A 23,721-nucleotide genomic window follows, 5' to 3' on the forward strand; every position below is an offset into this window, starting at 1 on the left:
TTTGTGCATGATTGTGTATCTTTGTGGTATCTTTTCTACCCAGCCCACTTTCATTCTCTATCTCAGGTGAAATTACCCCCCATAAAGGGTCAGGGCAGGTTAGGGAATTGTAGAGGTAAAGAACTGTATTTCCAGGACTTTGGAGTCATTTATGCCTGATAGTGCACTCGTCCCCAGGATGAAAGCAGGTGGGCCACACCTCTGTATTTGAACCGTGCTTCCTCATGTGTAACCAGTCTGTCCATGAAGCAGACAGACAGACAGACAGACATTGAGGGGTGTGTCCAGAATGAACCTGAAGCAGTTGCTAGGGAGGATCCAAAGCCGATTTGAATGCTAACAACCACCACGGTGAGATAGTGGGACCGTACAAGGGTCAACTGGTTTCTGTTGACACACAACCACATGAAAAATTCTACATGCACACTCTGGAAGGGAAGGCATTGTCTGCATGTCTAGTTTTTGTAACGGAGCCAGATTTAAAATAAGACTGTTGACAGTCGCTCAGTAGATTAACAGACAAGTGAGAAAAGAACTTTTTTATTAAACGCTGATTCATTCAGAAAACTATATTTAGTGTGGGGTTGTTGGCTTTTACACACATCATCTGGAGAGCTCGAATTTTAAACGTCCAAGAAAGATATTGCAGCATTTATATCGAATTATCAGTTTGATTAAAAGCCCAAAAGAAGGCAGTGTTGTTGCACCAACCGGCCTGCAGGGGTCAGCAGTGTGTAACAGGAAGCAGCCAGGGGCCGGGGCCCTTTCCTGTTTTCCCTCCGCAATTATGACTTCAGATAAAGACATTTAGTTCATCAAGCACATGACAAAGTAAACATTCTCTTTTGCAGGAGATATAGGGCTTGATAATGATATTACAGCTGGTTTCACCGCTTCAAACGTTGCGGGGGGGGGGGGGGGGGGTGCACTTGCGCATGACGACCAGGAGGGTGAAGCACTGAAGCGGACTGAGACTCACCGCAGACGAACGCAGGCTGGAACAAAGGCCGTTTAAATCCAGCACCACCCATTTTGAGCACATCTATACATCCTCGTGACAAAGTTGATTTCCAAGCTTCATTTTGAGATTCGAAAGCAAGTCTGGAAAAAGTTATTGGAATAAGGATAAAACCTTTTGTCTAATCTTTAACACGGCCGATATGAGCAAAAGAAGCAAAGTGCAAAGTTCAGTGTGCTGATAGAAGCCTGTACGTTCACATGTTTACATGAAATGGGAGCGGTGTCGGATAGATTCGGTAGATTCGGGACTTTTCGGAAGGTGATAAACGATTATTCTAAATAGCAGTCAGTCATTCTTCTTCATTCTAGGGTTTCCACAAAATGTTCAGAAAGTCTCGGGACTATTTGTTCCTTTTGTTTTGTACTGGTGCTGTGTTCAACAATTAGCTTCCTTTGGAATTTTGGAGTTTTATTTTTACAGCATTTGTGATCCGACTCTTTTGCTGGCATCTTTCTAATCCTGTTATAGAATCTTTTTGGGAGGTTTTGTGCCTTTCAGAAGTCAAACACACGCGTTTTTATGCTGAATAAGGACACCAAGTCGGATTATCATCACCATGGCAACCAGCACTTAGCTCTCAGTCACTAGGACTTTGAATATTCAGCAGAATCAGGATGCTAGGGAAGAACAGTTGCAGGAAAACTCCCTCCTAACAGGAAGGAACCTCGAGCAGGTCCGGGCTGGTCTGTTCGTCCTGGACTGTTTCACCAACTTGTCTCTTCTGATGTCAAACATAAAGTAACAAACAGCCGAAAACATGACTCAGCACATTGAATTTAGGATAACTATCCCGTGCACATCAGCAGTGGTGGAGGACTAATCAGTATCAGTCTGGAATAACCAGCGGAAGTCCAGCTGCAGGAAGGAACCGGGCTGAGATGATGCTGCAATTCTGTCAAAAGAGAAATGACAACAAACACAACAAACAACTCATTAATGTGCAACAGCCTTGACCCAGATTACCTACATATTTTTAATGAATACATTTATAGAGAAATAAATACACCATTCTGCTCCTGCTTCACTTTAAATCTGGGAAAATGAAATGATGAGGCGTTCAGGACCTCTTATTCACCCATATTCTTATATCAGGCGTTGTTTTTGTCCTGATTCTGCAGGGCCACTAAATATCGATTATTTCTGGGATGATTGGACTTTATCCCATTCGGGTGAAACACAAGAGCTGATCTTCCAGGTGAGCAGAGGCCCCAGAACCACCGAGGGATGACGACTCCTACAGAGAATGCGCATTTCCTGCCCGCCAGGATCACCTGGAGTCACAGGTGGCCATATTGAGCTCGAGTCGGCAGCAGCCTCTCTGGGCAGGTGTGTTACCTGTGGCTCTCACAGGAACACACACTTCCCCGGGCTCTGCTGACGGCCGGCAGGAATCCTGGGGGAATCGTTTCACGCAGGGAGCCGCGTCGTTTTCGGACCGCAAACCGCGCTGACGCTTCGGCTTCGGCGCTTCGCAGAACCCGCATTGGGGCCGACGCGGCTTTCTAGTGGCGGACGGGAGAGGGGAAGTGCTTCCTGGTGATAAAGAGGTGCGCCTTATTTCCATTCCAGTGACAGACTGCGCAGGGCTCTCACCGCCAGCGCTGGGGGTATTATGGAGTCGACAGGGGGGAGCGCTGCAGCCCCGGCTAAACACACCGACTCGTCTGTCGGCGAGAGCGACATGGAGGCGATGCGGATGGCAACGGAGGGCCATCAACCGGAGAACGGCTTCGTGTCCTCGGAAACCACAACGCCGGCGCCGCTGACGCGCATCGACCAGTGCGTCCTCCCGTTCCTCGGGGGATTCGGGAGGTACCAGAAGCAGCTGATCCTGCTCACATGGATCCCGGCGTTGTTCATTGGAGCCATCCAGTTCTCTGACAATTTCCTGCTCGATCAGCCCAACAGTACGTGCGTTCAGCCGGTCCTGAACGCGAGCGCGCCCACCTCGGCTCCCTCCGCGCTGTCGGAGCGTCTGACCAACAACGGCACGCGTGGAGATCATATTTACAACAATGGAGCTCACGGCACCGACAGTGACGTGGACCACATGCGGTGCAACTGCAGCGAGTGGAAGTTCAAGCTGCACACCGGGCTGGTGCAGAACGTGGTCACCAAGGTAAGCGGGCCGTGGCAGGACCCACCCCATCATGCGTGTGAGATAGTCCCCCACCATTGTTCGCAAATATCACTTTAAAGCGGCTTCAGGGCGCTCCTGTAACCGGATTAACGACAGCCTGTGAACAGTAGCTGCTGTTTTTATCATCTCCAGCTAAGCTCAGAGAAAAAAATAAATATTCATGCGTCGCGATTCAATGTGACAACTGACACGAACCGGGACATTTGGCCCCAAACCGCCACCGCTGTTGCTGGTGGAATCTGCTGCTGGTCGAGCACAATAGAACAGGGAGCTTTTTATTTGGGCCAAAGGTCATCAGTGGACTCTGGAAATCAGCATCATCACACACACACACGCACACACACGGACAAACGGGTCAGATTCTTCTCTGTCTTTCATCCTCTTGATGAGGACTGATGTGTTTAGCTGTTATCAGCCGTCATGGATGAGGCTCCTTGTGGATGCTGCCGGGGAGGAGATCAACTTGGTGTGAGAGGAATCATTTATTCATTTAGAACTCACTGTAAAAGTAAATCTCCCTTTCCTCTTTTGTTAAAAGAGGGCCTGAAATACTGTGGGTAGTGGACTGTCGAAGGGACCAGGATTTAATGAGCATATATCAGTTTCCAGGTTCATCTGGGTCCGGCGCCACTATTGAGCTCAGTAATCGATGGTTGCATTTCACCATCTTTGAAGGCATCATTCTAAAGCAAGATGCTTATTTAGAACTGCAGCCTGTCAGCAGGCGGCGAAGGCGAAGCTTTGGCCTCGCTTTGTGTCACTCTGGCGGCTAAAACCTACAGCAGAAACCTGAAATGCCTGTGCAGGCGGTGAGAAGGAGTTTTAAAGCAGCAGCCTGAAGAATCTCAGCCACCTTTCTAATCTGCAGCATCGCCACCACTGAGGAGCTTTGGCAGCTACTCAGGAATCAGAAGCAGAGAGCTGGATGTGGAGCCAGGCTCTGAGGCTCCCTCCCTGCTTATTGGTGGCAGCTTCCCTCTATTTAAATAAAAGAAACCCAACGAAGCTGAAGCGTCTGAGTCAAGGGGACGTTTAAGGCCTTAACCTCATTTACCGCCTAATTTGCTTCTTAATCTCAGACAGATAAACTGCCTTATTAAGTGCAGGCCTTCAGTTGTGTGCATCTCTGTCCTCAAAGCTACGTTAGCAAAACGTAAAACAGGTCCTCAGTGGTTTCTGTTCCAGAAGGCCGGCGCTCTCGCTGGGATGCTGGCATCATAAACCAGATCCTGCTGTTTGTGTTGCCTTTGCATGCAGTCGGAGAATGTCATGTTGACACTACCACCACTGCGGGCCCGTGAGGGTAGAAGCCCCCGGCCGTTCGGCGAAAGCGTCTCCGTCCGCAGGCATCCAGCACCACCAGGAGGTCTGCAAGGAGTGAATGTAGCAGGGTTGTTCCCATCTCCCAAGGTCCCGTCCCCTTTGTGACACATTATGTGACCATAGTAACGCATTTAGTTGCTTCACCACCACCGAATCGGAGAAGACACGGGGCCAGATCGCCGGTGGGAGGTAGTCCAGGAGGTGAACCTAGAGTCCCAGGAGTCCTAGAAATGATTGTATATGATTACACTCAGCCCAGCTAGCTTCTCTTGTAAATGTGGCCGCAGATATTTGGGCACAAAGTGTCTTTAAATGAGACTTTTTATGTCCCACCTTGGCCTGCATCTGCAGTGTTGAGGACTCGGCCCTTTACCCCGTCCCCCACTGACGGGACAGGGTACAGATGTTGGACAGACTGTTTAGCTCCAGCCCTGATGTCATACGTGAGAGTATTGTGTGAACCTGATAATGAGGAGCTCTTGTATAATCGTGTTAGTGGGTGCAGGCAGGGCCCGTTATCACTGTTTTGGAGGTGGGACGCCCATAGATCAGAAAGATGACACCGCCGCCGAGGCCTCGCTGCGCCGCGTCCCTTCATATTTACTCAGCTGGCTGGTCCCCGCCGCAGACCCCAGATCAGCGTGGGACGCTCTGAAATGATCACAGCTGTCTGAAGGTGACGGCCCCGCTGCAGATACCGAATCTACCCACAATGGGAGCCTGCGCCGAAAAGGCGTGTGACCCAAAGATAAAGCGCCGCCGCGGCTCTACTGTGCGTCTGATAGGGGGGCTGTCTGGTCGCGGGGAGGGGGACGCAGCGCGGGGTCTCTAACCCTCGCCACGGGTTAAGGTTTGTTTGTTGGAGCTTGAGTTAAGCAGGAATGTGGCTGGGACAGGGTTGGGGCGAGGGTCACAGCAGCCCCCTGCAGCGGCAGCTGTGCAGCCTCGGGTCGCAACGGTAAATGCAAAGAACCAGCTGATTATTTCTTTTGGAGCTGCTCAAATATTTGTCGTTGCCATTCAGTGTTGCAGCAAGCTGCAGCGTGTGGACGCCAGTGTTTCAGAGGAAAGCCCTCGTTGTTTACGCAGCAGTAAATACGTTATTTCCACACCGAGTATCCCCACGCGTGTCACTATGTGATGCTAACCCTTTATCTGTGGCTGGGCTCAGCAAACTGGCGCTCTCTGCAGCGCTGCGGCTGTCGTTCTACGCTGTTCCTCTCCAGTTGTTGGGTTTTTACAAATGTTGCTGGCGTTTCCCATGAAGCCTGTCGAGGTTAGTGCTCTGTGGAGGGGGGGCGTTTGTCCTTTTGGGCCACCAAAGCTCATGTGGACTAATGGAAACGCGCTGGATTCCTCTCGTCATTTCCCCACCTCATTATTCTCCATCATCATCACCTGTGAACGACCACCGTGTAATGGCTTTAGCCAGGCAGCGGCGCCCACAGGGTGGCGGAGGGAGAGTGTTGCTGAGCAGTAGCTCTGCCGCAGAGTCCTCGTGTGCACGTTGCCCCCTCCCTGCCCCACACACACATATTTGCCCCCTTCAGCCGACACGTTTGGCTCATTTTGAAGCCGCAGACTAAATTCTAGATTCACACTTCAATGTGGTGTTCTTCAGCCAGCCGCCGCTAGAGCCCCGCCTGCTCGGGATCGAGGAAGCACCGTTGAGCAACAAAATGTAACCACGGTTACTCGTGGATTCGTCTTTGCTAATCTTCCTCCTCTCCGTCCTCCCCTCTGTGCTGCCTCTCTATCGCCCCCACCCCCCACCATCCTGGGCCGTGCAGTTCACCGAGTGCAGAAATGTGCAGCTGCAGTTGAGGGCGTCCTCATCCGAGCTCGCCACCGCGGCTGTGGGCCGGCCACCGGCGGCCATCGGGCTTGGGCTTGGCGTGCACGCTGGGGATATGAACTGATTTGCTGCTTGGCTCTGAATTCTCTCAGCTAATGAATCTGCAGCGCAAGCCGACTCTGCACCTGCTCCAAATGAGCGAGACAATGGGGGAGAAGCTGCCGGGGCTAATGAGGCCGCGGCGGCACGGCCCCACAGATTTGACACGTTCGAGGCTCCTGGGAATTTCCTGTCTCTGCCGTGTTTGTACCGCGCATGCTAACGGAGGCGCGGCTGCATTTCAGACATCAGCCCGCGGAGAAAACCCCATCAGTAATGCATGGCGACTGGCCATTTTTTAATAAAGCGCTCTTAATATTGATGTTTAGAACCTGTCGGCGTGGTGACTCAGCCATGTGACCCCAGCATGTGTGACACAGCCTGTGGTCACCCACGGCAGCCTGTCGCGCACAGTCGTTGCGCCACACTGGGCCTGTTTTTGTGTAACTGTAACCCCCCCCCACACACACACACCCTCGCGGTGCAGCGCGTTGACATTGATACTGAAACCATGAATGAGTGTCATACTTGGACCATGTGATGGCTGGCTGGTTAATCCGGGAGCATTCCATTCCGATCAGGTTGCTGCGTTAGTGGTTCCAACGGTGAAGAGCAGAGGGCAGGAGCAGTTTGGGCTTTAGGTCACGTCCAGCCCGAGCCGGTCAACCCTTTTTAGACTGGTTCCGGCTGCTGTCGGTCCCGTCCTGCTGCTGGAGAACCACCAACTGTAGCTAGCTGGACTTTGCCTGTTCTGTTTTTTTTTCTCTGGTTTTCTCCCACAGTCCAAAAACATGATTAACTGGAGGCTGAGGTGTGACTGGTGTGTGTTCCAGTGATGGACTGGTGACCCGCTGTACACCCTGTGACTACTGGGACAGACTCCAGCACCGGGACGCTGACTCGCAATGAGTTGATGCTAATTGGAAACCATTGATCATTTGGACAGTTGGGGAACGCCACAGAATATAAATATAAAAACACAACACACACATTTCCACTATATTCCTCCCGTTGACATATCAGCGTGGGTTGTTAAACTGAAAAGAAGACTTTGACGTCCCATTAAAACCACAATCCCAGTTGTCCTGAGTCATAAAATGAAAAATAACATGTGTTTAAAAATAGAAACCCTCTCGTCTAAAGATAATCAATTTAAAAGAGCGGCAGTTATGAAAATTAGGGTGTTAAATTCAAATAGTTTTGTCTCAGCTGGCACCTGCTCTTTTGTCTCCACAGTGGAGTCTGGTGTGCGACTCTGCGTCGGAGGTCCACATCGCCAAGTTTGCCCTGGTGGTGGGATCCAGCTTCGGCTACCTGGTGTTTGGGATCCTCGCCGACTGGTAAGAGTTTCGTCACGAGCGTCGCCGAACGCTACGTCCTGCGAGCGTGTGATGTAATTCCGAGCTTTGCCGGCAGGTTTGGCCGCCACCCGATGCTGATCATATCGGTGCTGTCCATGCTGGCGTTCGGCCTGAGCGTGGCCTTCTCCGTTAACGTCCCCATGTTCAGCATCCTGCGCTTCTTCGAAGGCTTCAGCCTGGCGGGCATCATCCTCTCGTTGTACCTGCTCAGTAAGTTGAATTCTTCCTTAAAACCTCAGCCATATTGGAAACTAACCCTGGGTTAGCATTCTGCTAATGCTAACGGAGCTCAGCTCAGGTGGGCTAGCAGGTATAAACACCCAAAAATGCTGCAGTCTTGCACAGAGCTCTTTTTAAACAGTTACTGGATGTGATCCACGGCTAACAGGGAAATGCTGATCCACTGACGTGTTGACAGACTTTCTAATGTTGATCTGTTGTGCTGCTGACAGACGTCGGCGTCTTGTTTAAAAACTAATGTAATTATGCTGGAACGCCAATTTAAGTCTTTAGATTTCCTCTTTAGCGCTGAGCATGTATTAAAACATCACTATAACATTAAAAAAGAACCGTGCATTATCATCCTCCCCCTCTGAGTAATGCTATGCTACTCTCCTTACGCCCAGGCATTCCCGATCTGAAATCTATTCCGTTTAATCTCCGAGGGAAGCGTCCAGCCAGAGGAAGTGTAATTACACCTCACTGACCTGCTAATATGTATTAAATCCAGGTGCATTGTTGGAACAGCTCCTCATTCCAGAGAGACTGGAAGCCTTTTTACCCCAGAAGTGAACTCTCCTCATTCACCAGAATATCATTCTCAAATTGAATTCCCATCGTTGGTGATCAATGATGACCCAACGGCACGCTGGACTTAGGACACGGATCGTCGCATTGTCAGAGGTGCAACTTTTCTCTGGATGTGACCTTTGGTTCTCCGCAATCAAGGTCGTGATACTACGCGCCAAAGGAGCGCTGCATTAGTTTCTGAAGGCTGGCGTGGAGGAGGCTTTATCATGGGGAGCTGATACCGCCTAATAAATCAACCGCGGTGCAGCTCTTTAGCGGCCGTAATTGACTCATGGGGGAGCAGGTCTCCAGAAGCCAAGGTGAGCTGGGGGAATGGGGGGGGAAAGGGGGCGGCATGATGGGAGTGGGTGACCGGGGTGTCCTTGTCCTTTAATTGAGTCTTTACTGTACATCTGAGCTTCGCCACCATCCCAAAATAGACGTAGCACTCGGTGTAACCCCGGCTGGGACAGGAGGAGGCAACAGGGCAGCAATATCGTCCTTATGTTTGACATTTTGATGGTGTTTTCTTTGGAGATTCGACCTAGAACCTTCCGGTCTTGACTCCACTGGAGGATTAGAGCAGGAGCTTTGATTCTGGATGTCATTTGGTGATTAACGGAGTTGGTAGAGAGTGAAAATGGGTCTCGTTTCATACAAATCTGTCATTAAAATCTTCCTGTCGTGCAGAGCGACGCACACGTGGTCGCTCCGAGCGGCTCCTCGGGTTTGGATATGACAAAAAGGGAACGCTTGGATTACGAGAAACAGCTTTGGAAGTAGCTGGGCTGCATTCCTCCCTCTGTTTACGACTCTGATTGTGAGTCAGGCGGCGCCCCCCCCCCATGATGGGTGGCTACAGAGCTCCTGAGGTGTTCAGCAGCGGCTGTGCGGCTTCTGTTGTATTCGGCTCATCGCTTATCCAAACCCCTAAACTGACCCTGGACCGACCCTCCGACCTTCTCCTCTGATGGTTGTCGGGACACATGATTAGTCTGACCTTTCCATATTTGTATAGGCTTTATCTCGCTGCCCCCCCGCCCTTATTTCTGATGGCGTGCGGCCTCTGTCACATGCTATTTATCCTGCAGCCGCTCCGTATTGACAAAACTCCGTGAGCGCCACTCCGCCGGTTGGAATGCGGCCGTTCGATAACACATTACTGCGGAAAATCAATCGGCGTTTCGAGACTTAAGTGTATTTATTGCGTTCACACACAGCGACTGACGTGTCCCGCCAGTCATGTGACGCGTCTGATGTTATGAGTCACATGACCCTCCTTTATGAGAATGGTGGAGCCTGTCGGAGACACGGGAATCACCACAGAGACAGGAGGGGGAAACAAAACGAGAGAATGGAATTGTTCTTTTTCTGGCAGTCTGGACGGATGTGAGGGGGGAACAGGGCGACCTCTGAGCTGGGAGGAATGCTGGAACCGGAACCATGTTTCCATGTCCTCCTGCTGCACCTGTGGGGTTCCCGGGATTTCCCTTTTCCCGATGCTAGGTTGGAGCTGGTGCCCGCGAATGCAGCGCTGAGCTGAGACCTGCAGCTGCACCGCTGCCTTTTCCTCATTCCTGAGGACGGGCTCAACCCCCCTGCTGTGCATACGTCTTAAAAGGGAGTGTCGAACAGGCCGTAGCAGCGGCGGCGCTAAGCTAAATGCTATCGAAAGCAATGCTGACCTCCATGTGTGGGTGTCGCGTGTATAGCATCGTGCCGCTGTTCATTTCGCTTCTTCAGAGAACACCCCGACACACACGCCACCCACTCACCCCTCACTCGCTTGTGAGCCCCCCCCCACACACACACACACACACACACACACACGGCTGCGTTTGGCTTTGCTGAGTCATGCTGACCGACTGCGGTTAGTGCTGCGGATTGAGATGAAGCGTTCTGGGGCAGTGGGCCAGAGCTTCTTTCTGTTAGCTCAGACTTCACCACGCGTCCATGCCAGCTGTTCCCCTCTATAAATCAGCTGCTTCTCGAAGAAACACGATTTCTTTTCTTGTAGAAGACTTGCACATTTTCAAAGTCCACCAGGAAAAAAAAAAACCCACTTCTTTATATTTGTCAGATCTGTTTCAGTCTCGCTTCTTTTCTTTGCTTCTCTCTGGCTTCTGGAGCTGCTTTCACATCACATCTGGAGGTTCCTTGCTTATTTTGCTTACATCAGACGGGACTTTTGTGCTATTCATGGTGATTTTCAGCATCATGATGTGATGAGTAAACACAAAAGCCACCAAAGAACTAAAGCCTTTTGTCTCCCAATTGTCCACACACGTCTCGGTTTCGTCTCCCGTGTCTGAATCAGACAGCAGGCCTCATCCTGCTTCTCCTCGTCATGGTTAAAGGTGTGACACAGACTCAGGCAGGACAGAACACATGACTGAGCATCACAAAGAGCTTCGTCTCATGTCTCCTGAACCCCAGTAACCTCCCTGCAGATGCTGAGTCACGTGTTTTTGCTCTCCACATTTTACATAGTTGCAAAAAATGTCCTTTTTGGAGCTTAATAAATCTTCTCAGCTTCTGTTTTTAGAGATGCGCTCAAAGGTTCTAAGAAAAAACAGCCGTGTAGTTTGAAATGACCCCGTTCAGCATGTGGGAGACAGTGTTTTCAACACATTAAGGGCTGCTGCACCCACTCGGTGTGTATTGATTGTGTTTACTGTCACTCCTTTTGTACACGTACAGATCAAATATGCACACGGACACGGAGACAATGACCCACGGATGAGTCTGTTTAATGCATGTCGTATCAGAACGGTGCCTCCATAGTTTTCATCTCTAATATTGTGTAGCGTTTGTGAGAGCTGTTTTGCGAGAGCATTGATCGTTCTTGGCTGCCCCGGTAGGTAGACGACCTTCTCGGCTGTGTGTTTGACCCCAAACGCGTAAACGTCCAGTAATGTGACAGCGCGGTGATCTTTGAGGCCAGGCCAGGCTAGCGTACCTCGCCACTCCTGTTTCTTCATCGCGTGTGTTGTTCCTTTCCTCTGTCGCGCCCTCTTCTAACCACAGATCTTAATCTCTCTGCACACAGATGCAGCCACGTGGGGCAGAGCGGAAAGATGCATGCTCCGTGTGTTTTATCTACGTAAACAAGTTCCTTTGTGCCTGTGTGAGAGTCTCGTCTGCTTGCTCGCGCCCCCCCCACTCCTCCCCAGCATGCTCCGATCGCCTGCGTGTTGTCAGTCTGTCCAGTCCAAGACGGATGCTTCTCATTTCCCATCATGCTCTGCCTGACGCCACCCGATGGAGACTTTTCATTCACTCCGGCCGTCGAGAGCAGCATCAGCACAGATGTGTTGTTTTTGTCACCGGCTGGTCGTCCTTTTTGGCTGCTGATAACGAGGAAAGGTGACAGCCCAGTTCTTTTTCCTCTGACCCGGGTTAAAGTTCCGTTTTGTGCCGCGTCAGCAGTTTTGCAGGCTTACACAACAGCCTGAGTATTCTCTCCCCCTCCTCCCTGTTTAAAAGCAAGAAGTTTTTTTCCCCACAGTGGGACTGAAGTTGTTTTTTCCAACCCTCTGTTTGCACCCTTTTAGTTGCAACTTCTCATATCTATCGCTCAATACACACGGCTGGACAAAGTCCAGTGATTGGACAGATCAGCATGAGGGACCTTTGCCTGTTCTTGGAGACCTCGTTGCTACATCGAGAGCGCCGGTGCCGCTCTTTCAGCACGACCTTCTTCCCGTTTAACAGCCTCTTGTCTCTCGTGTTTGAAGTCAGAGTGGAGACCTGCGGATATTTGTGTTTGAGACAAATGTGGAAAAACACTGTTGAAGCATCGAAAAAATAAATTCCAGGAGCACTTTGCCTGTGACACCTTTTTAATAATTCAGTTTTAAAACCCCTCCTGACCACCGCCGCTCTTTCCCCTCTCACATTTGTGTAAATGCCAGGCAGCAATTCCGGCTGAATTATCTTGTTCCTCTGGACCAGTGTCCGCTAATTAGTGCAAATGATTATATCCTGTGGTCACCAGGCTCAGCTGGAGGTGCTGTTTGCCGTCGCGGAGCTGCAGCCTGACCAAAGTTCACAGACTCCTGGTGGGAAGCGTTGTTTGCTGACTGTGTCGGCCTGGCCCGCCGCTCGGAGCACGCGCTCATTGGCCGTGCGTGCGATTAGATCCAGTGTGGCTTTGGAACAGCAGCCCAGTGTTACACGCACGGTCGCACTTCCGCGTTATCAAGAGCTGATTCTGCGAAACCTTCAAACTCAGAAAGGAAAGGGTTGTAATGCTGCGGGAAAATGGGTCAAATAAGAGCAAAATATCTGGGAAAAGTGTGATTACGTTACAGGGGGAGACAGAAAGATAGTTAAATCTCACACGTCCGCCCAAAAAAGTGGCAAATGTTGAATCCAGCTGGGTTTCAACCTGGTTAAGTTCCACTAATGTTGCTTTGAGACATGACGCTTGGTTGCGTAACTGAGCCGTGTTTTTAGTTTGTCTGCTGATCTCTAAGGTGTGACGGTTCAGAATAGCTCTGGGTTGTTTCCTCCTGAAGCCCACAGTCACGCTTCAGGAGGACCCAAACAACAATGAGGGATTTTCCCTTGAAAAGAGGGGAGGAAACCCGAGTCCACAACATGATTCTATAGCTTTATGCTACCGAATCTGGCTGCAGGGGCCGAAGCCGGGCGGTGTAATCGTTTCATGGGACCAATCAGAGGTCACGACCTTAGACCCTGGCGTGAGGAATGACTCTGAATGCCTTCAGTGGGTGACCAGCCCCTGAAAACAATGAGCTTCCTGTCCTGGTCAGAGAAACCAGAGTGGCTGATTCGTATTCCCGTGCAGCCTGAGTCAGCAGAGCAACAAAGCTTCTTTGGGGATTACCATCATTAGATCTGGTTCGATCGGTTTGATTATTGATGATCCCCCTTTCAGCCAGGGTCCATCACTCCCCTTTTATCGTCGTGAACGGTGTCACGTGCTTTTGTCATGTGACGTCGGCCTGTGACGGATTTCTGTCAGCGGGGAAGTGCGGCGGTGCTGATCCAGTGGTTTCATGGAGGATTAGGGTCAGCAGGAGTAAGAAGCTCAGGCCTCCTTTCCGTCGTGCAATCTGCTGCTAATTCTGCAGCTCCGTGCAGCACAACGTGCAACCTTATTTCTCTTAACGCTTTTATTCCGCTGCCTTTTTTAACGGCTGTCACAGAATCCAAGAGCTTTCTGGCCACAATGTGGCAACTTGACATGGCTGAAGAATTCAAATCCCACGCAGCGTGCAAGCAGAGGACCGTTGCTCGCCACGGGGCAGAGAGGGCGAGGGGGAGACGGGGGTCCCGAGGTTAGTTGGTTCAAACCCAGCAGGTCCTCGCACCCATCGCCCCTCTCTCAGCTCATTGGCTCTGGCATTCCAGCTGTGACAGTGTCTGTGAACAGAGAGCATTATTCAGCTCCTCTGAAGGGGGCAAGTCCTAATTGAAATTCCAGTCTTTTCTACTGGAATGAAGCCCCCCCCCCACCCCCCCCCCCCCCCCCCCCAGCCCACTGTATTATACTGGCCATGTCACCTTGAAAATTCCATTTAGAAATCAAACAAGATAAAAACGGTCATGTATAAGAAACCGGACAAATAAAGTGAGACTGTTGAATGTGAGGCTGCAGGAGCTTGGGGGCTGAAGCGGCGGTTCCAGGCTGCCAGTGTGGCGTGCATGCTAATGGCAGGATGGATGAATCGGTGCCATTCTGACAGAAGAGAATCGAGCACAAGGCACCTCTTTTCTGCTTGGTTCCCTCTCACAGCCGCCTACTGTTTTGGTCTATCTGCTCTTTATATATCTCCACATTTGATGCGGCGGGTCGCTCGACATGAGCCTCTGATGAAATGTTTGGCCTTGAAGTCATTTCTGAACTCTGCCTCCAACAACTCCCACGCCTTTTTGAGAGCCGGGTGCCAGACCCAGGCTGGAACCGGGGAACGTTAGCATCCCTGCGGGGTTTCGCGGCTACATCCATGTTCGCTTTAAAACTCTCTTTCTCCATAATCCAAAGGCAGTATCAGGTGCTGCTTTGTGCTCATGTGTCATCAAATGTGGTCATCCTGCCTGTTTTCTTTCACCTCCCCCATCAGGGATTGAGATCTGCCTGCCAGAGTGGAGGTTTTCCATGAACATGGTGACCTGCTTCCTGATGCTGGCCGGCCAGCTGCTGATGCCCGTCGTGGCCTACCTGTGCCGCGACTGGCAGGTCCTCCAGGTCGCCATCATCTGCCCTCTGGTGCTGATGCTGTCCTACATCTGGTGAGCCCCCAGTGCTGGTTTTTAATGCTTCTAATGGAGGATTTGTGTCACAATGCGCGTCTCATTAAGGATAGCCCCCATCTTTCTTCTTAGGGTGTTCCCTGAGTCGCTCCGCTGGCTGCTGGCCACGCAGCAATATTACCGCTCCAACTGGATCATGGAACGCATAGCAAAGAAGAACAAAGTGAATTTGGAGCTTGACCCTGAAAATATCTTCACAGGTGAATAATACACAATGACAGCATCTGTAATCTCGTCACGATGTGACGCTGGGGGACATGTTTTTGCTTATTTGACTCTCTTGCAGCTTTTGCAGATTTCTTTGTTCTTCTTTGTTGCACCCACCATCTGTGCTTCACTAAATATACAGATCGACAAGGTTATATCAGGTTCCTCGTCTTGTTACCGTGGTAACGGAGCACTCTTGGGCACTGAACATTGCAATATGACACTGCAGAAAAGTAATTAATTTGGTTACAGCCAGAGTGGGAGGATTGGGACTGACATGGTGGGAGCACAGATGCTAGATAGACACAGGTCATGACCTTTGACCCCAAGGTTAACTGCCAGAGTGCTGCAATGCTGATAAATGCCATATCAGTTTGGCTTCTCCGTGCAGTTTACAGTACTAAAACATCTGGCCTGGCGCAGCTGCTGAGTAGGAGGGTGCACCATGAGAGCGCTCTTTGTTCTGCAGTTGTTACCAAAAATCCGTCACAAAGTTTTGATTTGTAATTCATGTTCCGTCACACAGGCCGCTGTCAGCTCTTCACCCTTTCCTTCATGATATCAAATAAATTATAAAGACAACATCCAAAGTGAGTCTCTCCAGCCGAGCTCCTCCCACCGTCCGTGGTTGTTGACAGTAAACCGGTTGGTGTGTCCACAGGTCGGCGTCTGTGGACGCACGCTAGCAACGTAACAAATAAGCAAGTAAATCACAAGTTTACTGGTTTCGCAGACTTTGTTGTGTAATGTGACGCATCTCTCTATCGGCCCTGTGTGTTCCTCCATAAAAATAGTCCCTGCATGGAGACAGGGAGGCTATTTTTGACTTACATTACTGGATGTGCGTTTACAGCATGTGACCACAAGGGCCCATCGTTTACCCCAGTTATTAATCTGGACAGTGATGGGAAGAGGCTGAAGGAAGAAGCTCCCAGCATTGATCTGACCACAGCTCCCAGTGTGTGTGCTGACATATCAAATCAAATCAAATCAATCTTTATTTATATAGCGTCTTATACAATCAACATTGTTTCAAGGCGCTTTCCAGAATCCCAGGGCCTGACCCCAGACAAGCAACAGAGGCAGGAAAAACTCCCCTTTAACAGGAAGAAACCTGGAGCAGGACCAGGCTCATGTAGGGGGACCCTCCTGCTGATGGGGGGGGGGGGGGTAGAGAGAGAGGAGAAGGAGGGGAGGGGAGAGGAGAAGGAGGGAGAGAGGGAGGGGAGGGGGGAGAGGAGAGGAGAAGGAGAGGAGAGGGAGGAGAGGGGAGAGGAGAGGAGAGGAGAATGAGAGGAGAGGAGAAGGAGGGGAGAGGGAGGGGGGGGGGTAGAGAGAGAGGAGAAGGGGGGAGAAGGAGGGGAGAGGAGAAGGAGAGGAGAATGAGAGGAGAGGAGAGGAGAGGAGAAGGGGGGAGAAGGAGGGGAGGGGAGGGGAGGGACGGGTACAGAGCACAGAAACACACACAAAAATACACTATTTATACAGTGGGTCAGCAGGGCCGGAGGCGGCGATACCTGTAAATGAATACAGAAGGGGGGGGGGCAGAAAAACTACACAGCAATCAGGATAACTAGTGGGGGGGTGATAGAGGCCTGTTAGGTGATCAGCACACTATAGCAGCACAGCTAAATAGCACCGACAAACACAGTAATACCCCCCCCCCCTCCCCGAGTGGTAAATATCTTATTTGCAGATGCTGGTTAGGTTCACTCTCGGAGAGCGAGAGCATATATTCCCACTCTGGTTGGGGAATCTCTGGAAAAGCTGAGCAAGGCAGCCGGAGATAACCTTGGTGCGGAATGCTGACACGTGTCTGAGTCAGCGTGGGCTATCGCTAAGCAAAGGTTGTGTTACTGTGGCAACCCGCATGGTGAAACCCAAACATACAGCATTTCACACAGGTGTGGCTGGTGATGAAGGGAACACCTGTGGCTGATCCTGGAAATCTCTGAGTCATGTCAAATTTCCTCTGAATCGTTTTTGGTCCAGACGGGCTGCTTCTGCACAGGTGAACGTGTGTCATTTTGTCAAGACCTGAATCACAAAATCCAACCGTGATTCATTTTTTTTTATGCGGAACACGGCATCGTGAGAGGGCGGATGTCGTCCTTCCATTGACCACCAGGTGCTTTTCTTTGCAGAGCTCCAGAGAGTTCTTCATATCAAGCCCAAGAGGAAGTGCATCATGACGATGGTCGGCACCAGGAACCTGTGGAAGAACATCGTGGTGCTCTGCCTGAACTCGTAAGCCTTTTCACCGCAGCCATTTCAGCAGGACCTAAATGAGTGCAGCATTAGCATTAGCCAGCATTAGCATTAGCCGGCCTAGCATTAGCCATCACCACATACTGTAGCTGGAGCCCCCTCCCAGATGGCTGCCTGCGTGCACCGTTTGTGTCGGTGCACGCAGGCAGTGAAAGCCTGAAGTAGGGGGAAGAGCCGGCCTGTATGTGCTTGCACGTGTGCACGGGCGAGGCAGTGCCGGTCTCACTCGCCATTTTGAGCTGCCATTAACCTGGAGGCTGGATGGGGCATCGATCGGCAGAGCTCTCAGAGCTTTTGGCCTTCCGTATTTGGGCTGCCGTCTCCCTTTTCATGTCCCGCGGGATCTGTTCGCGCAGCCTGAGCCCTCGTCTTCTAGCGCGGCAGGCTCAGCTGGAGCTCTGCCTCGGCACATGGCCTCACCCTCCGACTCCCCTGAGTCAGCATAAATTTTACATGAGCGGCCTTTATGGAACAATAGGCAGCCAGGAGAGGGAACCCAACATTGGCATGCATTTTTGGGGGTCATGTCCTCGCAAGTCTTACCTTTAAGCAGCCCTGCACTTAACCTGCTGCCTTCTCTCGAATGTTCTGACTTGCCTCACTCCCTCCTTCTGGGTGTTATTTCCACACAGGCTAACAGGCTTCGGCATCCATTACTGCTTTGTGCGCAGCTTGATGGACCCCGAGGGTCACAACACCATCATGTCCGATAACTTCTACGTGGAATTTTACACCAAGGCGGTCATTACTGTGGCGTCCTGCCTGGTGCTGTGCCCCGCGGTGGGCCTGATGGGTCGACGGGGCGGCCTCCTGATGTTTATGATCATCACTGCTCTGGCCTCCCTGCTGCAGCTGGGCCTGCTTAATTGTGAGTAGCTCAGCTAAATTATCCGGCAACTATAAAAACACACACTAATGCCAATCAAATTTCTGTGTATTCAAATTAAAATGGACCTAAATGAGTGCAGCATTAGCATTAGCCAGCATTAGCATTAGTCGGCCTAGCATTAGCCATCACCACATACTGTAGCTGGAGCCCCCTCCCAGATCCGGCACTCTCTGCACACGTGCACGTCAGTTTTAATAACTCTAGAGCCTGATTGATTTTAGCATTGATAGAAACCCATCAAGTCTAAATGCAGAGGTGTTTGTGCTAACGTAAGGTAACGCTATGCACGAGCGTCAGCTCGGTCGTTTTAGTCAATGTGCACCAAAACAAGCGCTGGATCAAAGTTGGACGCCAGCTGCCTGGGAACCAGTGACTTCAGTTTAATGTTTTACCAAGATCAACATGTCAAGTGTGTTCCAGGTAGTTTACGGAGTAACATTAACTGCCAGCGTCGCCTTGTGTTCTTAGTTGTAATATGACTGTCTAATCTTTGGATGCATCTCAATGGAGCGTATCTTTGATTTTCCCGCAGTGCTGGGCAAGTACAGCGGCCAGCTGAATATAGGTAAGCTCCTCCGTCATTATTTTCTTTTTTTTCCAAACGTGTCTTGACTGCATTCCTCCCTGCAGCGTCTATGCATCCGTAGTGACACATAACACAAGCTCAAATGTGCCTCGGTCTCATCTCTGCTTGTTTTTTACCTTTGTCTCGTGGGCCTCGGAGCTCTCCCCTCTTTATTGATCTCTGTAGTCTCTCGTCTCCGATCCCAGTGTGGGTGGGAGGTGGTGATGCAACATAACCCCAAACAGTTACCTCATGCAAAATCCATGCAGTCTTCATTATATGAGTGCCATATCATAGTGTAACTGTACTGGCTTATATGAGATTTCCCATCATTCCTTTGTGTTCTGAACTCCACAGTGTTCATGCTTTAAATTTGCCTGCCCATAATTAAATGTTGATGCGTTCACATGTGCAGTGTTAATTTTCAGAGGGTGCCCCTGACGTGTGCCTCCTGCTTTGTTTGCAGACAGCTCAGACACGCTAAATAAGAACCTATCCCTCTCCTTCTCCATCATCGGCATGTTTTCCTCCTACGGGGTCAGCATTTTGAGCATCTTCATTTGTGCCGAGATCACACCCACCGTCATCAGGTAAGCCCGCTGGAACGCCGACTGTGTTAACGTGCACGACGTGTTTTCGCCACGCATCCTCCGATCACAGTTATAGTCATTTATGTTTACTCCTATGTAATAACCTGAGTGTGTGCTTACTTCTCCCATCTGGGAATGTAAATATGTGTATATCAGGAGGCTCTCACCAGCCAGGGTTATGTAATGTGTTATCCTGACACTGTCTCTCCGCTGACCCCTAATGGTAGAAGCCGGTACTGCATGTGTAGGATGGTGCCGGGCGGTACTGCAGCACTCTCTGCTGCTGCTTGATAAAAATGGCTCCGAATGGAAGTGAAAGACCGATATTAAGGGCAGCGTGCGGTTTGTAATGTACCTGACGTGGAATCCTTTTGCTTTTCTGTTCTAACATGATGCTTTCCTCACCACAGAGGTGGCGGCCTGGGCCTCGTCCTGGCCAGCGCTGGTTTCGGCATGCTGACGGGGCCCATCATGGACCTTCACAACCAGAAGGGTTATTTCCTTCATCACATTATCTTTGCCTGCTGCACTCTCATCTGCATCATCTGCATCCTGCTGCTGCCCGAGACACGGCGCCACCCGCTCCCCGAGACCCTGGCCGACGGGGAGACCTACAATCGTCAAACCCTCCTCAAGCCGAGGAAATCGGGAGAGCAGCGCTTCTTGCTCGGCCCTTCTAAAAACAACCGGGACTACAGCAGGGTGCAGGACATGGCGCTCCAAGAAGCCGCCACCACAGTCATCTCCACCATGGAGTCCACCGCTTCCTCGGCCGTGGATCTGACCATCCTGTCCACCGCAGATATGACCGCACCTGCGTTAGTACAGGTGCACCCCAACGAGCTGGAGCCCAAAGACCCCAACGGCCGTTCGCCTTCGTCTTTGTCCGGCAATCCCGTGACCGATCCGAGTGAGGACGGCGTCATAGATGCAAGCGAACTGCGCCCCCTGTCTTCCACTTCCTCCCAGGAAGCTCCCGACGTCACGGACCCACTGTTGGCCGACGAGCCTCCGGCAGCAGACGGAGGTTCTGTGAAGTCGTTGCCGCATTCAGTCATCCCCCAGGTGAACGGCGGCGAATCCACGGCGACGAGGGCGGACTCTTCCTCCGGTCCCACCCCAGCAGCCCTCCTGATCTCCACCACCCCCACCATCGAACCCCGGCCCAGCTCCGTGTTAGAATCCCCCGACCCAGCAGAAACTCGCAGCGTCTCCCCAGAATCTCCCCAGTCTTTGCAGGAGGACCTTCAAGCCAGTTTAGCAGAACCTGGTGCTCTATCTATGCAGGACAGACCTCCCCCCCCACCCACTCCTCCTCCAGTACCAGGTACTGACCGTTCCATAGAGCCATCAGCCAACTCTTGCCCCCCCACCGAGTCTAACGTGGACCAGTCTCCACCTGGTCCCACTACACACTCCCCCTTACTCCCTGTCACAGACTCCCCCATCACCCCAAAATTAGACTCAGCCCCTCCCTGTATTAACAGCAGACCCTCCCCACCCCCCCTCCCCGGCCAAAAGTCCATTCTTGACGCTTTGGGTCCTGTTGTCATAGACACTGACGGTACTGCAGCACAAAGTCCCACAATCCTCCCAGTGACACAAATCGTGCGCCCTGCCACTCCAGAACCCCCCACAGCCGTTGCCCCGCCAGCACAGGGTCCGGTTGCCATGGATTCCCTCCAGACTCTTATAGACTGCACTGTCTCCTCGCCCATAGACAGGGACACCCTCTCCCTCACGGACGGTGCCAGCCCTGACAACAACACCCCCAACGGTGCCGCGTCGTCGTGAATCAGTGTTGGCAGCCGGCGCTCGTGGTCACCGGGGGAGTCGCTCGCGCCCGATGGAACCGTGAGAGGTGGGGGCGGGCGGAGGGGGTCCTGCTTTGACCCGAGGCGCCGTCCCCTGGTCTTCAGAGGAGCTGCTTACGTCTCGGTGTGCCCTCTTCCTGCATTTAGCCAATGAATAAGATCAAGTGAGCGAGTGCCAGAGGCTGGTCATGTGACAGTGTCTCCCGCTCGCCGTGAATGTCACTTGAAATCACCAGCCTATAAACTACTTTGGTGTAAATGAATGGGAATTTGTCCTTGTGAAGAGGCAGCGCTGCCCCCGCAGGAGCGTCGGGGGAAAACATGCAATCGAGGGGGGGAAAAAAAAAAAATCCACGGTACTTTTTGCCGAAAATGAAGTGTCTGTCTCGCGTGTTTGCTAGGAAAAAAAAAAAATGCCTTACCCGTACGAACAAAACACCTGAATGTTACAGCGTATATTTCATTTCACGATTACAGGAAACGGGCCGAGTTCAACGCACCAAAACTACATTTCTGAGTAAAGTCAAAGAGAAAAAGTGCCAAAATTCCCTTCCAAAATCAAACAAAAGAATCATGGGTGAAAAGCCAATATTCACGAATTCAATTTACAGAGCGCGGAAGCATTTCTTTGTAAATGTGATTTGTAAGTAAAAGCTTAACTTGTTGTGGAGCTCGATTTTTTTTATTTTCTTTTATTTTTTAAGGATCCAACGGCCCCACCGTCCTGTAAAAATCGTAACCTTCAGTGTTGGCGGTCGCTCCACGTGGTCTTGGGGGGCGACGGAGCATGAAAATCAGGGTCTGAGGGTGGCAAAGCAAACGTGTCTCATGCCGCCACGTGCACGTACGTTTTACAGCAGCTCCATAATTTGTCTATAGGAACTCATGCGCGATTAGCATCACCTACCTGTTTACAATAATAATTATCTGTTACTGTAAAACTCTAGAGCCAACTGAATGATCCTCATTTCACATGTGACGGGGTCACATGACATTTGTTCAGGAAGTGTTTCCGGTCTACCGCGGCGTCGCCGTGACTCATCGTTTTCCTCTTGTATCCTGGTCGTGTGTGTCCCGACCTGCCTGTGAATGTTGGTTTTTTTTTGCTCCTGTTGAGGGAGCAGCTCTTTTTTTTTTTTTGATGAAGATGATTTTAACAGCACGACGGGGCGGTTTTGGTGGATTTTTCCCTGTGGAGAGTTGAAATCTCGCACACGCCGTGCTGCTAAGCCTCAAAGCACAATGCCCTGCAATCATGTGACGTCATATCTGGTGGAGTTCAGAATGGTGACAGTAAAAAAAAAGGGACAGTGGGAAAGAATCTGGAGCACAATTCAGTCAGAATAAATGCAATAGACCTGTGTGTAATCGAGTTTGTGGATTAGGATGTTGACGGTGGATTAATTAGGGATTTGTGCATCAGCAGTAGATTAACGGGAGTCAGTAACTTCTAGAATACCTGTGTGAGTGTTGGCATCTGTCTCCTTGTACATATTGCAGAAACGGTTACCTGCATTTGGCCAAAGCCCTGCGTGACGACATGGTGACGACGACAGCGCAGCACAACGCATCCATTGTTTTCCTGGAAAGCCTGTTCTTCATTTTTACAACGACCATGCAGCTATTTCACGGTGCTGATCGAGAAACTTTCCCTTTTACTTTGTGGTGAAACATCGGTAAAGCAATCCAAAGCTATGCTAGCACCAGCGTCAGGGTAGGAGAACAGGGAAAAAAAGGCAAACTAAAGCGTGGAGTTGGTGTATAGTTGATGAAGGAGAGCATAACGTGCACTTCTAGATGCTTCTGAACTCAATACTTAAAGGTTTTAGAGACGTAAAGTCCCTGTGTTCACATTTCAGGTTCAGGACCCGTGACCCACTCGACAGGGGACTTGAATGAATGTAAATGGAAAAAAAAAAAAAAAAACGTGGATTGTATCATTTATAATTTCTATTTGTTTGGTTTCATTTTGTTTTAACATAATGCACTTGTATATAAGCCATATATATTGGTAAAATAAACCACTATTTATTGATCAGTGTATCGGTTGTCCTACTCATTTTCAACGGGGCCCAAAAGGATCAATATGTTCCAATGTGTAAAATTTGGCAGCATCTGGTGGCGATGATACAGAATGCAGCACCTGAACGCATCTCTCCAACCACCCTCCATTACTACGGTGGCCGGCAAGAGACAAAACGGGTGTTTTTATGCCCGTGTGTTTCTAGTCCAAACATTAGCTCAGAGGTTGTTTTCATGCCACATAATACATTTTTGATGATGGATAACAAAACTAGTTTCCTCCATGTTTGTGATCCCCTTTTTCGTCAGGTAGCAAATCTTAGTATATATTTATATGTGTGTGCGTGTGTGTGTGCGTGTGTATGTAAAACGCTGGATCTTGAAATATGGTGATATTCAAAGAGGTTCGGCATTAAAAGAAAAGGGTGTTGAAATGCATCGAAGTAAAGTGCTGATGAATTTGGCCACGTTTCTGTCTGCGTCTCCAGGGGATGATGCAGCAGGATCCTGTGCGCTACTGCATCAAACCGGCCGGTTCCGATTGGCTGAGAGGGAT

General features: G+C 50.6%; 1 protein-coding gene across 1 annotated transcript; it reads left to right on the top strand.

The window, feature by feature from the left end:
• The first annotated feature begins 2,225 nt into the window (after positions 1-2,225).
• On the top strand, positions 2,226-23,184 carry LOC130538677 (solute carrier family 22 member 23-like). The gene is made up of 10 exons (XM_057056516.1): positions 2,226-3,140; positions 7,615-7,718; positions 7,795-7,949; positions 14,621-14,789; positions 14,883-15,010; positions 17,162-17,264; positions 17,918-18,153; positions 18,707-18,739; positions 19,206-19,329; positions 19,740-23,184. The coding sequence occupies exons 1-10, from the start codon at positions 2,634-2,636 to the stop codon at positions 21,121-21,123; spliced, it is 2,943 nt and encodes a 980-aa protein (XP_056912496.1). The 5' UTR covers positions 2,226-2,633; the 3' UTR covers positions 21,124-23,184.
• The last annotated feature ends 537 nt before the right edge of the window (positions 23,185-23,721 follow it).

Source organism: Takifugu flavidus, chromosome 15 (assembly GCF_003711565.1).
Source record: "Takifugu flavidus isolate HTHZ2018 chromosome 15, ASM371156v2, whole genome shotgun sequence".
In the NCBI taxonomy this organism is placed as follows: Eukaryota; Metazoa; Chordata; class Actinopteri; order Tetraodontiformes; family Tetraodontidae; genus Takifugu; species Takifugu flavidus.